The sequence below is a fragment of the Staurois parvus genome, unplaced genomic scaffold (genome assembly GCF_062004578.1).
Source record: "Staurois parvus isolate SC_StPar_1 unplaced genomic scaffold, SC_StPar_1.0 ptg001134l, whole genome shotgun sequence".
NCBI classification, from domain to species: Eukaryota; Metazoa; Chordata; class Amphibia; order Anura; family Ranidae; genus Staurois; species Staurois parvus.
In genome coordinates, this window is record NW_028318930.1 from 889698 (window position 1) to 913626 (window position 23929).

General features: G+C 39.4%; 1 protein-coding gene across 1 annotated transcript in view; it reads left to right on the forward strand.

The window, feature by feature from the left end:
- The window catches only part of CUEDC1 (CUE domain containing 1), a 146577-nt gene extending 123104 nt beyond the window's left edge, over nucleotides 1–23473 (forward strand). Inside the window, exons 9-12 of the mRNA XM_089659171.1 lie at nucleotides 10965–11058; nucleotides 12809–12867; nucleotides 15779–15851; nucleotides 17658–23473. Coding sequence (XP_089515297.1) covers nucleotides 10965–11058; nucleotides 12809–12867; nucleotides 15779–15840 — 215 coding nt within the window. The 3' untranslated portion in view covers nucleotides 15841–15851; nucleotides 17658–23473. The remainder of the gene's footprint in view (nucleotides 1–10964; nucleotides 11059–12808; nucleotides 12868–15778; nucleotides 15852–17657) is intronic.
- The last annotated feature ends 456 nt before the right edge of the window (nucleotides 23474–23929 follow it).

Sequence of the window (23929 nt, forward strand, 5' to 3'; positions counted from 1 at the left end):
GCACAGCCAGGCAAGTAGCATTTTTAGAGTAAAAGGTCAGTATTGGCAGCCTCCATGTTCCCCTCCATGACAGATTTCCTTTAAAAATATTTTGCCCATTTCTACATCTAAAGGAAGCTGTCCATGGGATAACTGCACAAACGGAGAGCATTTTTTTTTAAACTCCAGACAAAACTTAAATGCAAGCATTGGGTTAGGACATTTGTAATGTTTATTGATCTTTCTGTCCCTGTAGGGAAGATTTATCCCCAATTGCTATCCTGTTGATGAATCACCAGGACTGGATGTTGATGGACAGTTTCCCAATGGTGGCAGAGACTGCCATAAATATCTGAAACCATTCTAAAAGAATCCATTTTTGGTCAGAGTTCCACTTTCTAATATTTTTGTGTTGCCTTTGCTATTATAATCAACTTATTAATTTTCTGAACAGTAAGTAATGTAGTGGTAATCAAATTGATATACATGAAATTCTCTGTTAAGTACTAGATGGATGTGGTTTAGCACATAGAATAATAACCAGAGCTAAAAAAAATTGCTTTATTAAGTGAGTTTAAATGCTATTTCATGGATCTAATGAAAATGATCTTACTCTTCAGCAAGTCAGTATTTGGGGATCAATGTCATCAGCACACATCGGAGTGGATCTAGATTTGGCATATGCGTTTTTAGCATTTGTTTTTTAATCTCTTCTGCACACTTACATGTTGTATTTATTGTACAGTGTAGTAATGCACAGCATTCTATTTCTGCAGTGGAGTCCTGAAGCTGTTCACAAGGAAATAGTAATTCCACTCATGAGCCAGCAGATGGCCTTCATGTTTTACATTTCCCCAGCAAATTATTTTTAGTACATTTAATTAAAGTGATGTAGTTAGCTCTTGATCCTCAGTCAGAATTATGCATGCATTTCTAAGCGTTAATTGATGGCTGCAATTAGAGCATCTCACCATAATTAAATGTGTGTAATCTTGGTATATATGTAAATAAAATGGGATGGCTAATTGACCAAGTTGGTCTTTATTTACTTCAGCATTTTATATTTTATTTTGTGCAGGCAAGGAGTAGGAAAATGAAGGAAGCTAGGACAATGTAGTATCAGAATCACCAGGAAAACCACAGGCTGCTAAGGACATGTCTTGATCTTTGACTTTAAAGTCACTGTATTTGAACCCTTTCGCTGCTAGGCCCTGTGCTCCACTTTTAAACTCAGGTAGCCAGACCATTTTTGCTGTTTCTTTTTTTTTTTTTTCTTTTTATATTTTTCCCTTACAGCTTTTAGAGTTTTTAAAAGACCCCTCCCAACCATACATTTTCTGAAAGCACATGACCTGTAGAATAAAAAACAAATGTGCTACTGAGTTTTTGGGCTATACAATAGTTGTGTAATAATGTTTATTGCTATTTTCATTAAAAATAGACTAAAATCATTATTAGCAGGAATTTTGTAAGCGAAGTTGTATTTGTGCCTGCTAAGGCCTCATTCACATGGGGTGTACTAAAGTGTATGCCCATGTAGGCCTGTGTTTACCCGCATGGGGATGTCCATGTGTTCCATGCATCCCCACGTAGGAAGTCCCTTTCATGTCAATTGAGATGTACAGGCTGTATGTAAACAGCCACTGCTCCAAATCTGACATCTGTGTGGGTGCATGGCCCTGAACTCAGGGACACACACCCGGACCCACATGGATGTGAAATTAGGAGCAGCAGCTGTTTTTGTGCGGTTTCTACATCCCAGTTAACATCAATGGGACTGCCTGCACAGGGATGCATGGAACACCTGTTCATCTGAGTGCGGGTAAACACAGCCTCTCCTAGGCAGCTGCAGTTGGCAGGAGGGGGAGGAGGGAAAGCCGGCCAGCAGCACTGCATGGAGGGCTCATCTGTGATCAGGTGAGGGGAGTTCGACTGTAGGGGGGTCAGGATGGCTTTAGTGATTTGTCAGCTTGTCAAAAGCTCACCATAGATGGATCGGATCTCCGCCAGCAGTAATTTTGTTCTTCAAACAGGAAAAGCTCCCCACTGTAGGAACACTAAAGAGCTGTGGGAGGGCTTCCCCCATCAACACACTGTTGATGGGGTAATTGAGCGGTTTTCTTTTCTGCAACCATGGTTGCAAGTAGGGTTGCACCGATGCCGGTATCGGTGCTGATACTAAGCATTTCCATTTCCATACCTTCAGGCTTGGTTCTTTCAGCTGTCAGTGGGATTCCCCTGCTGACAGATGAAATGTAAATTTAAAAAAGCGGCAATTAGGGCCTCTGAGTCCTTAACAACGGATGACTCCTACAGCTATAAGTCAGGTTCCCTTGCTAAACAAATTGGAGCTGTCCAAAAAAAAAATTGTTTCATTTTGTAGCTTTGTTTATTCATCTACAGATCAAAGGGATAAACTTGAAGTTAATTACAGCAACTTGTCAAGTAAAAAAAATTTGTTTTCTTTTCAAGTCCTCATACACACTGGACGTTTTTACAGCTGTTGTTTTTGGCTTTTGACTTTTTTTTTTCTACAAATTAAACTCCTCAGCATGTTATCCTATGTGTCCATGCACACATAGACTGTAATCAGCGTTTGTTGGCTGGAACCCCCCCCCGCCCCCCCCAGAACTAGTGGGTTTCCTAGAGGAGTTTTTTTAGCTTTAAAAACACAGTAAATCGTGGCCAACTTGGCATTTTTGGACTTTTTTGGAGCAAAACAATTTTTTAATATTTTGGTTTAAAAAAAAAAAAAAAAAAAGCGGCAAAACACTGCTAAACGCTAATGCAAAAATGCTAAAAACACTGAAAATGTGACTTTACACAGCTAATGTTACCAGTGTTATTAAAACGCCCAGTGTGCATGGAGCCTAATTATATGTTCCTCTGTTTAACCACTTATTAACACTTAATTTTCTCTAATCAGCCCTAATTAACTCCTTATTCTCCATTTAATTTTCCTGTGTGCTTTTTTTGTTCATTTCTATTTTATAAACTAAGAATAATTACAATTTTGGTTTTGTTTGCTTTGTTCTTATTTTTACACCTTTAGCATATTTACATGTTTTCACATTGAAAAAAGTGCAGCATTAAAAACATTAATTTGTAATTTGTGAATAACTTTTCAATGCTTTGTACCAGAATCATAATTTTAGCGTAATTTTAAACAGGATAAGTTACAAGATAAAATGCACACTGTTTATGTGCAGTAACACTATTTTTTAAACTAACACTGCGCATTTTTTTTTTTAATTGTTTGGGGTTTTTTTGCAAGACAATAATCACGACAAGAAAGCCTTGTTTGTCCTTTAAAAAAACAATGCATGTACTACATTGTTATCTTGAGTCATTGCCGAATAAACAGGTCCATAGCAGAAATGTAAACATTGTTGTAGTCCATAAGGGGTGAACAGGTGTGAGAGCAGAAGTGGTTAGGGAGTGTGGCTGTCAGGTCCTTAACAACCGATCATGCTGTCAGCGGAGATCCCCAACTGACAGCGGAAGTGTGAACAAAACAATTGCCAGCAGGTATTGGTATCCATGAGTAAAACAAAATAAAAAGTATCAGTACTCGTACCCTCAGTAAAAAAAAAAAAAATTGGTATGGGTGCGTCCCTAGTCGCAGGAAAGAAAATCACATTATCTATGGCTTGCAGTCTGAGCGTGTCTGCAGTACAGTTGAAGGGGGATGCAGGGTTGCACAGTAGAAGTTAGAGTGGGTTTCACAACAGGGTTGCGCAGCACAGGGGGACACGGGATTGCACAGCTCCACAAAACCGCTATAGATGCATCTGTCGACCACCCCCTCCTACTCAAAAAAACTACATTCCCTCGGCCTCAGAGATTCTGCTCTCTCCTGGCTCTCATCCTACCTGTCACAATGCTCTTTTAGCATTACATATAATGCTACCACCTCCCCCTCACTCCCCCCTCTCTGTTGGGGTCCCTCAAAGCTCTGTCCTCGGGCCCCTTCTCGTCTCCATCTACACCTCCTCCCTTGGCCAACTCATACACTCTCACGGCTTCAACTACCATCTCTATGCCGACGACACACAAATCTATCTCTCAACCCCCAACCTCACCCCCTCGGTCTCCGCCCGAATCACACACCTACTAAGCGACATATCAGACTGGATGTCGCTCCACTTCCTTAAACTGAACCTCTCCAAAACCGAGTTTGTCTTCCCCCCCAGCCCGGACACCACCCCCCCATTGACTTCTCCATCACATCCAACAACGGCACCATCAAACCCGCCCCGCAGGCCAGAGTACTTGGTGTCCTTCTGGACTCCAACCTATCCTTCCAGCCCCAAGTCCAATCTTTAACAAACTTGTGCAGACTCCACCTCCACATCGCCAAAATACGCACGTTCCTAACCCCAGAAACCACTAAACAGCTCATCCACTCCAATCATATCACGACTCGACTACTGCAACTCCCTCCTCACTGGCCTGCCTCGCCGCTGGCTATCCCCGCTTCAGTTGATCCTGAATACGGCTGCCAGACTCATTCACCTTTCCAACTGCTCCGTCTCCGCCACCCCCCTCTGCCAATCCCTCCACTGGCTTCCGATTGCGCAACGGATCAAATTCAAAACCCTAACACTGACGTACAAAGCTGTCCAGTATACTGCCCCGTACTACATCACCAATTACCACCCAGCACGCACACTCCGCTCCTCACAAGACCTCCTTCTCTCTAGTTCCCTGGTCTCCTCCTCCCATGCCCGCCTCCAGGACTTCTCCAGGGTGTCACCCATCTTCTGGAACTCCCTACCCCAACTCATCAGATTATCACCTACTCTCCTCTCCTTTAGGCGCACCCTGAAAACCCATCTCTTCAGGGAAGCCTACCCCACCCCCTGCTAACTTGCCAACCTCCTCCACTCTTCCTACCACTCCATCCCCCACAGCTATCTCCTCCTGTGCCACCATCCCCTCCCTCCTAGATTGTAAGCTCGAAAGAGCAGGGCCCTCAATCCCCTCATGTGTTGCATTGTATTGTTCTCTCACATGTTCTGTCCCCCTTTGTAATGTACAACGCTGAGCGAACTATTGGCGCTTTATAAATACTGTATAATAATAACACTGTTCAACAGGTAAAAAGTTTTGGGCATAAAATTAGCTAATCTTACATAATTTTGGGGTGCTGAAAACGAAAATGGCCCTAAAAAATGTTGATTGGCTCTAGTTTCCATGATATATTCACCCATCTAATGACGTAAGCCATTCAAAATTATGATGCAACTTCAGCTGCATATTGCGCAATTGATACTGGTGACCAATAGAAAATTGCATGTATACTGAGATGATGCAATATTAGCCTTTAATTGCATCACTTCACTGCATAAAAGCTGCAGTATCTGTAGCTGATTGTAGTTCGACAGCATCTTTACATTTCGTTTTATGCTTATATAGGCTACTCAGTAATGCCTCGAACTTGTGTGAATAAAGCAGATAATTTCTGCTATATCTGCGGTGAAATAACTTTTATCTCACAAAAAAGGAGGATAACAGGAATGATTAAGAAAGCCTACAACTTGTATTTTGGCTGCAAGATAGGAGACCAGGACAAGAGCTGGGCACCACATATATGCTGCAATTCTTGTGGGACGGCACTGGAGCAATGGTTGAATGGAAAAAAGGCATCTATGCCTTTCGCTGTGCCAATGATTTGGAGAGAGCCAACAGATCATGTTAGTAATTGTTACTTTTGTATGGTGCCTCCAATTGTAAAAGGGCTAAATAAGAAGAAAAAGTTATCTGTGCACTATCCAAATATTCCATCGGCAATACGTCCAGTTCCTCATGGAGAGGGGCTACCAATTCCTAAAGCACCAGAATCCTTCGTGGTTGAGTCAAGTGAGGAAGAACCTGAAGCGTGTAGTCACGTGCAGTTGTAAGAGATAGCCCTTTCCTCGAATACAAGAGAAAAGCCAAGAGAAGCAAAACCGACACAAACTGAAGACAAAACTAGTAAGAATCCTAAGTATTAAAATGATTCAACTTCGCTTATGGCTATAATTTTTCTTGGTAATCCTATGCAATATATTATGCCATTTAGGCTTTGTTATGTAGTCAATATCACTTTATATTTGTGGAAAGACATCTATCTATATAATTATTGTGCATTATGTAGTCATTACGCCTATAGTAGAAAACTTTCCGTTTACAGAAAAACTAGAGCCAATTGACAAATTTCATTGTTATATTTGAACTCAGAATGTGAAATTCATTAAGAAATGGATCCTTTTGTTTCCAAAACTGGCAAAAAATAAAAATTTGTTGAACAGTGTAATCTGTGCAGTCACAATTACATCCACAGGTTGTAAGATCACTGCTCAGTGAGCTAAGTGCTAGTCAGAGCTGCTGATGAATGGGAGGGAGCAATATGCTGGATCACTTTCACAGAGCTGGGCACCTTTGCAGGCTGCAGGCACACTGATCACTGAAGTAATCAGTACTCTTTGAGTCTGCAAAACCTAAAGCAATGTGTACAGGGAGGGAGCAGGGAATGGAGTAGGAGCTGGATCAGAGAGAAGAGAGAGCTGGCAGGATGTCACAGCCAGTGAGATGACAGCTAAAGCAGCCGGCAGGATGACTGAGCCGGCCAGATGACCGCTAAAGAAGGCAGCAGCCAGTAGGATGACAGCCATCGAGATGCCAGCTGAAGAAGCTGGCAGGATGACAGAGCCAGTGAGATGACAGCTGAGGAAGCCTGCAGAATGACAGAGCTGGCGCTGGCAATGAGGATTTTTTGCAGTGATTAGGGAAGGGGCCGTGAAAGGGATACTGGAGGGGGACACTGGTTTGAGACACTGAAGTGGGGCACTGGCAAGTAAAAACAGCACAATGTCAGCATGTGCACTAGAACTGTGGACTTTACAGACTGTTTGCATGTAATCAGAAGCTTGTTAGCTACTGATTACATCTATTCAGTAAAGTACAAAGTGTCAGCTTCCATTTGAGTGTAAATTCATGGTTGTTAAAGCAAACATGACTTTACAGCCTTAGAAAATGCAAGATCCGTACAGCAAACAGACCTGGCCAGCTGGAAGCAGTGCTGTAGGTCTGTACGCCATACGGACCTGGCAGCGAAAATGTTAAAGAACTTTGGTGTAATAGAAAAGCTGGTTTGTGTTTAAAATCGGAATGTTTTAAAGTTTTCAGGACCTTGCATTAAAAGGTTTGTTTCTATCCTCTCTGTTACAGTATATTAAACTTCCCAATCTGCTACCACAGTTTATGTAGATTAGAATGGGAGAATTTCTTGTTTGAAGCCTGGAAATGATATTTTTCTCATTTACCTAAATAATTATATATAAATAAAAGACCATTTGCATAATAATTTGGAACAGGGTGTGTGTGTGTGTGTGTGTGTAGATATATATATATATATATATATATATATATATATATGTATGTATGTGTGTATGTGTGTATATATATATATATATATGTGTATGTGCGTGTGTGTAATAAATAAATATATATATATATATAATGTCTAGCTAGGTTAGGTACAAATGGCACATATAAATAATGTAGCGCACCCCACAAATGACACATAATACAATGAACACCAATACCAAACATACATGAGTGCATAACAATGATACTATGTATTCTTTACTCAGTGACAAAGAAATATATAAGAATAATCCAAAACCAAATGAAAACCATGATGAAACAAACCAGTCTCTGTGGATTATTTGTCCTTCAAAATTATGTAAACTTGTGCAATCCCATCTTGTGTGTTCTTGATACTGTTAATCTGCCACTTTCCTGTGTGCAGATCCCGCATGAAGCAAACCCCACTTACCCATGTAGATGGATCACTCACTGATGCAAACAACTGCTGTTAGACCTTTCATAAAAGGGTAATTTTGTTCCAAACACCAGAGCTGGTCTCTCCCACTTCTTCCACTCCAAAACATGTCAAGCCAAGTCAAAAGGATAAGAGACTCCAGTGTGACTCTAGTGTGAATGCATTTTAAAATAAAACCGAATGCACGCAATCACACACGCATGTGTGAGCATATTAAGCACCATGTGTGTGATTATGGCAATGGATGTTTGCAGACTTTGATGGATGGTGCAATTGTAGGTGATGTTGAGCTGTTCAATCAATGCAAGGGAGGAGAGGAGAGTACCAGATATCTTACTGGCTAAATTTAACAAAATCACTTCAAGAACCTAGTTTTGCTGATTGTTTTTTTATTTGTGGTTAAGTTTATAAGTTGATATACATTTATATCCAATTTTGCTAAGAGGTTTTACAGGGTCGATTCCTTATAACGAATACAGAGATTATTATGTCCACAAAATTGAGATGTCTTAATATTTGTTGGTACTTTCTGCTTTTCTCATGTTGGATTATCTCTAGCTTCTTGTAATGTGCATCATAAAGCTGTAAATTGCCTCTCTAGCAATAAAAACATCTTTATTGAAAAAAAAAAAAAAACTCTACCAGGTGATGCCCAAAGAGAGGGATCAGATGCTATGTGCAACCTTATATATTAAAAGTTCATTACAGCTATGTAGATAAATGTTATTTTGTCTAATGCCATTTCTGCCACAATATAGCACATATCACAATACTATCCAACTAGTAACTACTGGCTGTTGAATGCTTAAAGAATATGTAACCCCTACAATTCATATTCCTGATATGAAAAAGTATCCTATTCTTTGTATTGATTCTTTGTATTGTGTGAAATCCTTGGTGTTCCTGCCAGTCCCTCTGATCAAAAACTGACCACATGAGAGCGCATCATGGTAATTTCTCTCTGTGCTGGCAACTCTGTGTGCTCTCTACTAATGATCAGGCTTGTGCTGCTGACACAACTTCCCCTAACCCCCCATGCACAGCCTTTCACTGGGAAGATTAGTGTACTGCTGTTTCTCCTCCACCAGTTCTCTATGCTTTTGAGAACAGAGGCTATAGGAGTTATTTACTAAAACCAGAAAGTGCAAAATCAGGTGTATCTCTGCATAGAAATCAATCGGCTTCCAGGGTTTTTTGCCAAAGCTTAATTGAGTAAGCTAAAGTTAGAAGCTGATTGGCTATCATGCACAGCTGCACCAGATTCTGAGGGCACCAGTTTTAGTAAATCTACCCCTATGTGTCCACTTATACAAAATGGGGAAAAAAAGGTATTTATAATGTTTTTATCGCATATGGGTATACACACGTTTTTACCTTTTTTTAATTTGTTTTAAACTGTTTGGGTTGTTTTAAAAGGTGACGGTTTACATAGACTTTAAGATGGCAACAGCACAAACTAAGAAACTTTTGTTCTGAAGTTTCTGAATTATTGGTTCACAGCAGTCAACAGACAAATTGTTAGCTGGAAGCTAGAAGACATTAATATCTGAGGCAGTTTGAAATGAAAATAGCAAATCATTCTGTTTATTTATTGTGGTCCTTACAAAGAATTTGTCTGTGTCACTGTATTTCATCATAAAGAGACAAATGACGCCGTGCAATGCAAAGTCTCATGAATGTGCAAGAAAATAAGAATTTAACAGTACTGCCAGTGCTCTGCTGAGTTTCTCTTTGGTGTTAAATGTAATATAGTGTGAATATTGGATGAAAGTTCATTAAAATATTGAAGCATGTTCAAGATCTTAAAAGATAAGTTCACCTTTTTGGGGGAAAAAAAATAAATGCACATATTTGTGCAGAACAAATTGAGTTTATTTTCTTGTCCTACAGGAGCCTGCAAAGCTTTGCGCATATGTGCAGTGAATCATGAGTTCAATCTCAGGCCCCTGTAGACACATCCTCTTGCTTTCCTGCTTGTACCTCTGTAAAGGCTCTCTGTTGGAGAGCTGGAGGAATGGTTAGTGGACTACAAGGGCACTCATCAGCGCCCTTGCAGTCCATTGAGAACTACAAGTTCGTCTCCCATGGCAACAAGTCTTGTAGTTTCTTCACTCACAGATGACTGTGAATGAATGACTGGGCAGTGCAGGCAGAGCCCTGATTTTAAATGTTGCAGTGACTGGGGAATGGGGAGAAGAACCCCTGCCTGCTGTCACAGGCAAGGGTGGTGGTGGGGGTTTACTCGAACTTGTCACATGTTACACCGTAAATACGGGTGTAACAAGTTCCAAAGGTGAACTTCTACTTCAAGGTGAGTGATGAGTATCCCATCATTCTCTGCACACCAGCTGAAATATTCACCCTTTCAGATCTAGTGGAAGGGGAGAGTGAAAGGAGCTTGACTGTTGTTTAAAATGTCTTTTAATTTTTCTTTTTAGTGACCTTGTGTTTTATAGAGAAACAAATTACTCAAAATCTTTTTATCTTGTACATAGGGATTTAATTTTTTTAAGGATGAGAACCTGGTGGAACCTAGAAAAAAAATAAAACCAGGAGTTTCACCGATTGCTATGAGTAAGGACTACACGTTTGTTTTAAATTTTCTCATAAGGATAAATTTGAAGGCCAGCCCTATGATGATGGCAATTCCCTTAGAACCAATAGAACATTGGTTCTCCTTACCAGTTCTGTAATAAAGCTTTGATCAAATGTGACTACTGGATAACATAAATGTAAAATTGTATTCTTTAGGGCCGGTTCACAACAGAATTGCATTTCTGGGCATTGCCCTGCAGTGCGATTTTGCAGCCCATTCATTTGAATGAGCTACAAAACGCAGCAGAAAACAAAGTAGTGCATGCACTACTTTTGAAAAGTGCGTGCACCAGATTGCATGGTGCCGCAGTACCATGCGATTTGGTGAGGCAAACGCAGTGTGTATCCGATCTGTGTTTGGGATGCTGTTAACATTGTATTGGCAAACGCAGGAAATTGCAAAGGCAGTGCTTTTTGAACACGGTGTGGGGTGGTGCATAGAACATGCCTTTCCTGCACCACGTTCTGGTGTGAACTGGCCCTTGATGAGTTTAACAGATGCAGTGTTTTTCTTTTTTTTTTCTTTTTTTTTTTTTTTTATTAAATGGATTATTTCTTTCAGCTACTAGAAAAAAGTTGTTGGAGATAGCCCGGGCTTTTTCTGAGAGAACAAAGATGAGGAAGTCAAAGAGGAAACATCTGCTCAAGCATCAAGTGTATCCTTATCATTTTGTAACTGTATTATATTGTATTTTTGAAGTGTATCTGTAGCCAAAGCTTTTAAAACTTATTTTAACCCTCTGAGAAAAGAAAAAAGAAACCACCAAATAGTTTGGGCTCGGTGCTAGAAGGTAGTGCTGCACACTTCTTATTTTGTTTTTCCTGTATCAAAAAAAAAAAAAAGAAGAGTGCGCAAAACCTCTGACCATAAAAAATCACAATGAAAATAAAAAATAAAATGCTACAAATAATATCAGCATCAATAAATAAAACTACCAATATAGTGGAAAAATAAAAGCCTAGTCCGTATAAATCAAATAATGGCATCATAGAAAAAATAATCCAAACCCAAAGGGATATACTGGGCTCTACTAGGAGGCTAATATAAACAATTATGTGTGAAATTCCACTCCCAAAAGAATATTTCAGGGCTCCACTAGAAGGCTGTTGTAGTATCTTGTGTGAAAATGAAATACCACAGTTCCATGCATTTCAATCCCAGTCACCTCGGACATAGATATATGAATTCCCTTACCCAGATAACAATGATCTCTAGATTATAAGAGATCACTAGTGCAGGATACACCAAATAGGAATCACACCAGAGTATGATAACAACCTTCATGCCCAGCAAGTCCTCTGCTGGCTGTCCAGAAGGTACAATTCTCTGCAGTAAGATTCAGAAGAAAATATTAAGGACCATAGAGTAATATCACTAACAACACCAATTTATTTCATGCAAATATACTCACAAGCTTCTCTGGGTAACAAAAGCTCAAAAACACCATGCTGCAGACACAAGTTGGTGTGATGTCATAGACCGCTAGCCCCTCCTTCCCAGTGAAATGCAGTGAAATACTTTTTGGCTGCACTCCAACTGTGCACATACCATTAAAAAATCCATTCCATCCCATAGGCACAGATCACACCACTGCAGTGCAGCGGAAAAAAAAGAGCACTGTAAGTTAGACTCCTCTGCAACGCAAATGTGTGCAAATGCACAGTGCACACAAAGGCCCAAAGAAAAAAAAAACCTCAAAGGAAAGGAAATGCAAGCCCAGGAGAAACTGCACTACACATGCATGCTAATATGCACAAAAACGCACATAAGTGCATGTGCCACCACATTTTCTGGTGTGGGTGGGACCTAAGAGCTGGCCATTATTATGTAAACAAACTTGCAAAGCAAACTGCTTCAATGTAGCCAACATTGCATTGAGATTCCAGCCGATTTGCTACTTTCTCTCAAATCATGGCAAAGTTATCATTGAATAAACAGGCCCATCCTAGACATATGGCTGAAATCAGTGGCAGCAGTCAAATAGATGAACAAGTATGCACTTGATTGAGAGTAAAACTGTTATAGGTGGTTTGCTTTGTTCTTTGAGATGGAGATTTTTCTATTGTCTTCATTTGCTGAGCAATAGTAATTTGCTTAACCTGAATGATTACAGTTAATTAAGAATCACATGTTTGCAGTCACCTTGCATTTTGTTCCGCTTAGTGGTCATGAAATGACTACCTATTTTAAATTAAAGGGTATGGCACTACAGAATGCATAAAATATACAAATAAATTAAGCCAGGAATTTTTTTTCATCACTGAATAATACAATGTCTTCTTCTGAGATAAACATTTGCAAGTAAAACAATATTTTTGCAGTGTGCGAGTCCTCAATGATGTGATTGTTTAGACATTTTATTGGCAATGTGCTTTTTAATGCTGTGACCTTAACTTAAAGTGCAGGTTAGGAACTGCAGCCTCCACAGCCAATCTTCTGGATGACATTGAAGGACATTCTTGTGGTAAACTTGTTTAAATGTATCTTCACTTTTATATGCACTATATTGCCAAAAGTATTGGGACGCCTGCCTTTACATGTATATGAACCTTCATGGCAATCCAGTCATCGTCCGTAGGGTTCAATATTGAATTGGCCCACCCTCTGAAGCTACAACAGCTTCAACTCTTCTGGGAAGGCTGTCCGCAAGGTTTAGGAGTGTGTCTATGGGAATTTTTGACCATTCTTCCAGAAGCACATTTGTGAGGTCAGGCACTGATGTTTGAGGAGAAGGCCTGGTTCGCAGTCTCTGCTCTAATTCATCCCAAAGGTGTTCTATTGGCTTGACGTCAGGACTCGGAGTTTGGGGTGGAGGAACTTGACTGGCCTGCACACACATCCATGTCTTTATGGACCTTTGTTTGTGCACTGGTGTACAGTTATGTTGGAACAGGAAGGGTCCATGCCCAAACTGTTCTCACAAAGTTGGGAGCATGAAATTGTCCAAAATGTCTTGGTATGCTGATGCCTTAAGAGTTTCCTTCACCGGAACTAAGGAGCCAAGCCTAACCCCTGAAAAACAGCCCCACACCATAATCCTTGCTCCACCAAACTTTACACTTGGCACAGTGCAGTCAGGCAAGTACCGTTCTTCTGGCAACCGCCAAACCAAGAAACGTCCATCGGATTGCCAGACAGAGAAGCATGATTCGTCACTCCAGAGAACATGTCTCCACTGCTCTAGAGTCCAGTAACTGCATGCTTTGCCCCACTGCATCCGATGCCTTGCATTGCATTTGGTGATATATCGCTTGGATGCAGCTGCTTGGCCATGAAAACCCATTCCATGAAGCTCTCTATGCACTGTTGTGCTAATTTGAAGGCCACACGAAGTTTGGAGTTCTTTAGCTATTGACTCTGCAGACAGTTGGTGATTTCTGCAAACTGTGCACTTCAGCATGCGCTGACCCCGCTCTGTCATTTTACGCGGCCTACCACTTCGTGGCTGAGCTGCTGTTGTTCCCAGTTGCGTTCACTTTGCTATAATACGAACAGTGGACCGTGGAATATTTAGTAGTAAGGAAATTTTACAGATGGACTTATTGCACACGGGGCAACCTATCACAGTACCATGCTTGAATTCACTGAGCTCCTGAGAGCGGTCCGTTCTTTCACAAATGTTTGTAGAAGCAGTCACCATGCCTAGGTACTTTATTTTATTCACCTGGGGCCATGGAGGTGATTGGAACACCTGAATCCAATGATTTGGAGGGGTGTCCCAATACATTTGGCAATATAGTGTACATAGCAGAAAATTGATGCATGTGGTCACAGTGACCTTTTGTTCCAGCTGTCATGAGCCCAACATGGGTGCCATGGTAGCTAAGAGGTTAGCACTTTTGCTTTAACTTCAATACCAAGCACTTTTACCCCCTTCCTGCCCATGCCAATTTTCAGCTTTCACCACTGTCACACTTTGACAATTGCGTGGTCATGCAGCACTGTACCCAAATGAAATTTATAACCTTTTGTGTTTTTACATAAAGAGAGCTTTCTTTTAGTGGTATTACATCAATGATGGTGGTGCTAAATAAATGCAAAACGACCAAAAATTTTGAAAAAATTAGTTTTCCTTCGTTCATGATAACATTTTTCAAATAATCTCTCTTCATAAATTTAGGCCAAAATCTATTCTGTTACTTTTCTTTAGTGAAAATAACCTATATCAGTGTTTATTTAGTCTGTAGGAAAATTAGACCACAAACTATGGTATTTATATATCTGAAAATTGATCAGTCCTGATGTACTAACTGCCTATCTCATATTTCTTGAGGCCTGAAAACACCAGGACAGTACAAATACCCCCAAATGACCCATTTCTGGAAAGTAGACCGTCCCAAGATATTTAGTCAAGTATGGTGGGTTTTTTTGAAGCTGTAATTTTTTTTGTCATATTTTGGAAAATTAAATTTAAAATTTCGCAATTTTTTTAACATACTGTCACCAGTGCAGTACAGTGTCATTTAACTGGTGTGGCAGTGATTAGGGACACCAACTGGTGACAGTATGTAAAAAGGTTTTTTTTTTTCTTAACATACGGTGTCCAGAGTAATAGTGTTACCATAGTAACACTGTACCACTGTGGGGAGCTGATCAAAACTTTTTTATTTTGTTTGCAAACTATAATTTCTTATACCAGTGAATTTTACCGTTATTAGCAACCATTTTTACTGACTTAAATTGATTCATTCACTGTTTACTATTGTGGTTAGCTGTAATTGGCCACAGCCAATCACATGGTATGGCTGGGCTGTGATTGGCCCTGTCTGCATCATGTGATTACTGTGACCAATCACAGAGATCAACACAATAGTACACAATGAAATGCATGAATGAACGCCATCCATTGCGTACAATTGTCATTTGATTTGCTTTGATTGTTCACTGGTACACTTGTTGGTCATCCGCCATGTCCAGTGGACACAACAGGTTTACAGGTCGTGCTGCACTGTGGTCGGTTCTGGGGAGGACGTCATATGACATTGACCCAGAATGGCAAGTGTCTGAGCTTTGGGTATGAATCCCAAACGGAACACCATCTGCATTGAGTTTGATTATTCTCTGCATATTTGCATGGGTTTTCTCCTGTGCACCAGTTTCGACCAATAATCCAAAATATACTGGTAGGGCTTACTTGTCCATTGTGTGAATGTGACTGGGACATTAGAGTGACTTAGCATTGCATAACATGTTGCTGCTATATAATTACTGGAAGTAAATAGTGACTTTGGCTTTATTTAAGTGAATTAACTAATAGCAAGCCTCAGTAAAGTGAAATATAGAGTGGGTTCCCTAATAATGTGGTGAGCATATACAATACAGATAACTTACACATTCTTTTCCTTTTTTTTTTTTTTTCTTTATTTTGGTTTCAGATGAAGATGTCCAGGCAAGGATGAAACAACTCAATAACGAAGGAGGAGAAACACAGAAATAAGGACAATCAAAGTTAGTCTTTTTCTCTAGTAGCTTGCTTGATGGCATTAAAGCAATATGATGTTAAAGCGGAGTTCCACTCACTCTGTAAAAAAATAAAAGCAGCTACAAAAACTGTAGCTGCTGACTTTTTAAAAAAAAAAACAGACACTCACCTGTCCCAGGATCCCGCGTTGCCCCCGCCGCAGTCCGTTTCACGGGCCGTCCTGTATTCCAGGCGCCGGCATCTTCAGTGTGGGCACCTGGCTGTGACAGCTTGCTGCTTCACAGCCGGGTGCCCACTGCGCATGCACTAGTAGCTCAGCGCTTCCTCAATGACTCGTCCCCTGGGACCTGTCACGTGTCCCACAAGACTTTGGGGAGGGAGGGTAGGAGGACAACTTAGGCGATCAAAGCGGGAACAGGTACCTGTCAAATTCGGGTACCCGTTCCCCCCCTCCCCCTCTCCAAAGGTGCCAATCTTAATGGGGAGCGGGGGACCAATCTTTAAAGTGGAACTTCCCCTTTTGGGTGACTTCCCCTTTAATAGTGGCATTTATAGGTAGAATTCTCAAATGCTTATCAGTACCTAAGATCTTTTCAGATAAGTGAATGGTCTTTTGATTTTTCTTTTGACATGCTAGGTTTGCTGTTAGCATATGTATATACTGAAGGTCACTGAAGACAGAGCCTGTATTACAAATACAGGAGCTCAGACCTTTACATCATCTTATGGGAAATTGCATCTCCATAAACATTTCTCATGTAAGAATATTGTAATAACGGAAAATGGGTAGATACACCACGGTTTATAAACCATACTAATAAAACCTAGATACAAAAGGTCATAACATTGTCTCTCATTTCTTTTATAGACCAGTAAGGCACAAAACCTTGTGTTTTAAACATCTTGAAAGCTAGCTGCCTGAACATTATTTAGATAATATAATTAAATCTAAAGCTTACAGAATGCAGCTGTTAAGCGTATGTTATTGACAGTGCAGCTGTAGGGGCAGTGGTCAGGAGTGTATAATATGCAACACAGCTTACAGGGTAAGGAATATGTAATAAACAGCATAGTTTACAGACTGCAGCAGTCAGATGTATATCTGGGGTGCTGCTCACTGTGGTGGTGGTCATCAGTGAAGTGCCCCTTTTATTGGTCATGGTCAGTGGTTTCATGCGTCATTGTCTATTGTACGGGAATTAGATGAGGCTGGTATCAATTCACCTTCAAGTACTTAGAGTTCTTGCTTATATAAGGACCTTTTGTGATTTTTTTTTTTTCTTTCTTTCTTATTAAACTCTTGCCTGCATTATGCTTTTTTTTTTTTTTTTAAAATAAAAAACATGTCATACATGGATTTTCACAGAGCAGCCCCAGCCTTCTCTTCCTGTGTACCCTGCCAGTGCTCTTGGCCCCTCCTTCCTACTGAGTGCCCCTAGAGCAAGCTGCTTGCTCTGGAGGCAATTGTGCATTGCTCCTGAGCTGTCTGTGTCTATAGGACAGGCACAGCACCTCTCGGCCCCACCCCCACTCTCTCCTCAGTGGCTGTGATTGACCGCTGTGGGAGCCAATGGCTCCCACTGCTGTTTCAGCCAGTGAGGAAGGAAAATCCGGGGAGAGCCACTGCTCTTGTGCACATCGCTGGATCGAGATGGGGCTCAGGTTTCTGCATAGACATAGAATGCATGAAGGTAAATAACCTTTAGCCATTAGAACCACTTTAATGACTGCTGCTATTTTAACCATCTACAGTAGGTACCACAATGATTTTATTTAATATGTATAAACAAAATGATTACTTGAATATATAAACATTATTTCTATCTTTCTAGATCTTAAATTCCATCAAAACCTCTTTGTGGGCCTCATTGGCTGATGGAAACCTGACTACAGACTACAGACTAAAGACATTTGGGTACCTGTTGTGGTGCAGTCCACCCCTTGTAGAAGATAAATTATATACATGGCACAACATTTATAATCACTTATTTTAGTATCTGCTGAGGGCAGTCAAATCTCAGAGACCTTTTAGTAGCCATTCTGCTTTATTGTATGTTTTAAAATGGTACAAGTTGTATACAACTTTGTTTTTAACTTTTTGTTCCCTTTTCGTACAGGATAATGTCCTGTCTGTGAAATGTCTAACAGAAATACAGCACAGATTTTTTTAAGTTATTTTTAGTATAGATATTGCTAAAATTGGTATCTGTTTTATGGTCTAGATGAAAGGGCCCAAAGTAAAAGCATCTACAGACAATAGATAGTGGTTGGAGATCATAAAAGATCCAGCCATCTTTTCTTTACCTGGTGCTGAGATATACATGCATTCTAGTGTGCAAACTGTGTGTATTTGTATTAATACTGTGTCCTGCTCATCTTTTAACTGATACTTGGTCACTGGCCTAAAATGTTCTACTGGTCAGTAGACTAATTGTACAGCTGGGGAACCCTAAAGGTATATGTGGCTGGTATTTGTAAACTGTTCTAGCCCAGTTGTTGCCTGCGCCTGTTAAACCTACAGTTATAGGGCAAGGCTCATGGGTACCATAACTCATCACTGTTGATTTGCACATTTATTCAGTATTTAAACATTGTGGACATTAAACAAGTGGGTTTGACCTGTACAAGATTAGAGTTTACATCAGCTCTATGCCCATTTGTTGAATCATGTTTGTCTGTAGCATGTCTCTGATAACCCATAAGACCACAAGCAAGACTAATAGGTTAGGTACAAACTCTACATAGCTTTACATTACTATATGATTTTTGAAAGACGTAGCCAGCAAGTTTGTGTTTATGAAAAGTTAATTAAATTGCTTTTATTTTTAAAAGCAATATCCTTACAATAAGGAAACAATGTAGACTACACTAGACTTTTACATTGACTCTCAAAGTAATGATTTCAACTGTTATTTGGTATAGTAATTAGAATTTAGTCAAGGTTCCCTAGAGCATAGAAGCAAATCTGGATTATTCATATTTCAAGTAAAATATTTTTGCATATTTATGTTCTGGTATTTGAAAATATTTTTGGATTGCAAATGTAATGGTTACATTTCCAGGCTACATTTTCTAGTTTGTGATTAAATAGTTGTCTGGCTTTAAAATTTTATATAGGGGAATTCGTAAAATATGTAGGATATAGCTAATCCACCTGTGAAGACAGTTTGAATTACTTTAAACACCCATTTCTTCAACTAATTCATAGGTACAGTATGTTCCTCCTATCTACACTACACCACTTGGCCTGTGTAGACAGGAAAGGGCAAGTTCCTACATTTTGACATTTTGAAAAAATACGTAACTTGGATAAATATTTACCTAGTGAAAGAGTAAAGTACATAAGTGAATTGAAATATGTGCTTTAGAAAATAATTACACAAAGTACAGAGATTGCTATTTTTTAGCCTGTATGAATTTTCTTAATAAACCCCAATGCATGCTTTGCAAAGAAGTGTGTAACATAGTGAGACAGGAACACCTGCTGTAATGAAAAGGGACACCTGATCTAACAGAGTCACACGTGCCTACATTTCCATAATGGAGAATTTTGCTTTAGGCCGGGTTCACATCATCCTTTTTTCTGTGTCGAGTTTTTATGAACGTTTTACATACATTTTTAGTTGAGCTGCCATTAAACTCTATTAGAGCACGCATTTTATGGACTTTGATGCACTCTCATGAAAATGTGTCTTCTAATATGGCAGTCGCGTGGAAAAATACGATGTGGACAAGGACTGAAGATAGCAGGAGATAATCTGAGAGAACAACGTAGAGAAAGAATAGCAGGGAAAACATATTCCTTGTCCATGTCTCACTGTTGACAGCTTCACCTAAATACACAAACCACAACAGTGTCCTTACTTTTCACACTTTTTTTTTTTTAATTAACAAATTTAAAAGTAAAAATAAAAATCTGTATAAATTCCATTGTGTTTGAGATCCAGTTGTAGTAGCACTTGTGTTGCTTGTACAGCGGCATGCTTGTAGAGGCTGCATTTGGAACGTTTAAAAAAAAAAAAAAAAAAAAATTGAAAAATTAAAAATGCAACCTATATTCACAGCTGTGACCGTTGACTATGTTAAGGGGATATGTAAGTATGTATATCTGAATCACTATAAGAGTGTTTACATAATTACACCTAGATCTGAGGATTCTTGGATAAAAGAAGTAGTTAAATCTACTATATACATTTAGTCGTATAGTTGCATATTTGCAAAAAAAGAAATATTTACAAGACAATGTACAGGACAAGTATGGTGGCTTAAATGATGTTACAAATAACACAATGCTATATACAGTAAAATTATGGTGGCTTACATGATGTTACAAATAACACACAATACAATGTGTAGTAAAAGTATGGCGGCTTACATATTTACAAGACAATTAGTGCTTTTATGTCCCAGAAATAGAGCATATGGGTTGGTAACATTGGCTTATATCCTCAATTGTTCACTAAACCTACTGTAACATATGTACATGGGGCATGACCTGATTGCAGGATCTAACTTAGGTTGCTCTTTACAACCCATGTGATAAGAGTCCTGGTAACTCAGTTGGAAAGCTAAGAGTTGAATAATGTGTAGAGACACTCAATCACTGGCTTAAATATATCCCATATATCAGAATGCTTAATAAAGAGATTACTTTACTAAAGATTATTACTTTATATTGCAACAGACTTGGCTTTTCCTAAGGAAAACTGCAGCCGAAATGGAAAATAAAAGTAAAAACTATAAGAATAGCTATCATGTACATTATTGAATGCACATTTTGGCAGAAATGCTCCACGCCAGATTTCAAGGTGTTAAAGCTTGCTTTAATTGCTTGTGATACAGGAATTACTTTGCATGTTATGGACGTAGGCTACTAAAAATACACTGTGTTGTGTAAGCAAAAAGAAGATCTAACCATATTCAGTTTTGGCAATCTGTATAATAGCAGGAAAATTTCTCTGTTCTAACTAAAATAATGGTTGGGGAAGCTGTTGGCAGTAACATTTTATGAAGTACAGAAGCAGCCCTGTTTACAGTCCTCTGGGATTACTTAGGGCTTCAAGATGCACTATATTGCCAAAAGTACCAAATCATCAGATCCAGGTGTTCCAATCACATCCATGGTCACAGGTGTTTAAAATCAAGCACCTAGGCATGCAGACTTAGTGAATTCAAGTGTGGTACTGTGATAGATTGCCACCTATGCAATAAGTCCATACATGAAATTTCCTTCTTATAATACCACTAACAGTTGGCTGTGAAATATTTAGTAGCAAAGTGGAAGCAACTGGGAACAATAGCAACTCAGCCACAAATTGGTAGACCATGTAAAATGACAGAGCCGGGGTCAGCACATGCTGAGCACACAGTGTGCATAAGTCACCAACTGTCTGCAGAGTCAATACCTAAAGACCTCCAAATTTCGTGTGGCCTTCAGATTAGCACAACAGTGCACAGAGAGCTTCATAGAATGGGATTCCATGGCCAAGCAGCTGCATCCAAGCCTTACATCACTAAGTGCAATGCAAAACGGATGCAGTGGTGTAAAGCATGCCGCCACTGGACTCTAGAGTAGTAGAGTAGAGTGTTCTCTAGAGTGACGAATCGTGCTTCTCTGTCTGGCAATCTGATGAACATGTCTTGGTTTTGGCATTTGCCAGGAGAACAGTACTTGCCTAACTGCATTGTGCCAAGTGTAGAGTTTGGTGGAGGGGGGATTATGGAGCGGGGTTGTTTTTCAGGGGATGGGCTTGGCCCCTTTAGTTCCATTGAAGGGAACTCTTAAGGCATCAGCATACCAAGACATTTTGGACAATTTCATGCTCCCAACTTTGTGGAAACAGTTTGGGGATGGCCCCTTCCTGTTCCAACATGACTGTGCACAAAGCAAGGTCAATAAAGACATGGGTGAGTGAGTTTGGGGTGGAGGAACTTTACTGTCCTGACCTCGACCCGATAGAACCCCTTTGGGATGAATTAGAGTCAAGACTGTGAGCCAAGCCTTCTCACCTGACCTCATATATGTGCTTCTGGAAGAATGGTCAGACATTCCCATAGACACATTCTTAAAACTTGTGGACAGCCTTCCCAGAAGAGTTGAAGCTGTTATAGCTGCAAAGGGTGGGCAAACTCAATATTCAACCCTACAGATAAAGACTGAGATGCCATTAAAGTTGATGTCTGAGTAAAGGCAGGCTTCCCAATACTTTTGGCAATATAGTCTGTTAGGAAATATTGGCATAATAGATCACTGTAGTCTATTCTTCAAATGTCTTTAGAAGAGCAATGTCCATTTATACTATTTGGTCCTACAAACTGTCCCATATCTTCTAAGCTGCCAGGGTAGTTTTTATGAATCCGCAAAAGATACTTTTTGGAGTTTTTCTGATTTGGTCCATAATGAACTTCTTTCAACATACTTTGTGGTGATTGATATTAAAAAGCTTTGATAATGTATTTTACGGTTTTATTATGTTGGGTGTAATAAGCCCTTAGTGACAGTAATCATTTTAAAAATTCAAAAGATCATATACCATAATAGAACTTGAAAAATGTCATACTGTGTTTTGCTATTTAGTTATATACAAATTACACATTTCTGTTACCAACCATGCCTAAAATGTTTGTTCAAATTCCTATTAATAGGACATTTTAGTAGCCAGAGGGACTTTTTCTTTTCTCTTTCAAGCTTAATTCTAATCCGTTTCAAAGAAGTGTGTACAAGTGTAGTATTTGTGTATGTATATAGTTTGGTAAAACCTAATCACATGCACATTCTTATATGCCAGTGAATCGAGCGCACTCTGTGCTTTCTTGCATTTGCCTCAAAACAATTACTACTTCACAACCATGGACCTCTATTATGAGATCCATGCGGAGGAGCTGAGCAGTGCAGGAACAAATTTATCAAACATTTAGAATATACAAACAAAACACACATGCACACTATGGGCCATATTTATAAAGCAGGTAATCTGACATTCAGCAAACATTCACTGCAGGTGAATATTCCTGGTGCATGTGTTTTTAAATGCTTGTTGAAAGTCACATTCTCTACTTTATAAATATTCCTCTATACAGTATGTGTATCATACACATATTCTAGAAATGTAAACATATCATATAAAGAAGAGAAGTTTGCATTATATGCAAATACTGGTACAGATATTATAAAAAGTAAATGCTGTGGATATGAATTTAGTGTATTGTAAAGTGTTAATTCCTCCAGATATACACATTGTTTTTTTGTTTTGTTTTTTTAGCACAGCTCTTAGCAACAGATTGGTATCCAGTATAGTTAATTCTTTGAAACTTTTCAGTATTCTGCCAGTTCAAAAGAACAGGAAAAAAAATAGTCTTCATTTAGAAAAACTGTTGTCTGTTTATGACTGTATATTTTTCTTACTGGAAATCCCATAATATATTATCAAGCTCATTAGTACTACACTTTGAGGTAACTTTAGGAGAAGGTGCCATCATTGTCAGTGTATTGACTTCATGCTGTGGTTGTAATATTGTGACATCCATATCTTGAAGTTTTACCTAAACATTTTCAATTTAATTATTGCGATGAAATACTGGGTTACACAAAACGTGTTAATGTACAAAAGAAAATTCTTTAATAAAATTAATTATTTATATTACTGAACTCGTGTCATTGATTTACCTTTTTCACATATATATGTACGCACTGTATACCTCCAGTAGGGTAAGTATTCTGTTTTGAGGCAGCTCACTAATTTTTATTTATTTCAGGTATTTATATAGCGCTGTCAATTTACACAGCGCTTTACATATATATTGTACATTCACATCAGTCCCTAATCCTCAAGGGGCATACAATCTAAGGTCCCTAACTCACATTCATATACAAGGGCCAATTTAGACAGGATCCAATTAACCTACCAGCATGTCTTTGGAGTGTGGGAGGAAACCTGAGTACCCAGAGGAAACCCACGCAGGCACAGGGAGAACATGCAAACTCCAGGCAGGAGGTGCCGTGGCTGGGATTTGAACCAATGACCCCAGTACTGCCAGGCGGAAGTGCTAACCATTTAGCCACTGTGCTGCCCAAACTAATAAAGTTTTTACTGTAAGGGTTACT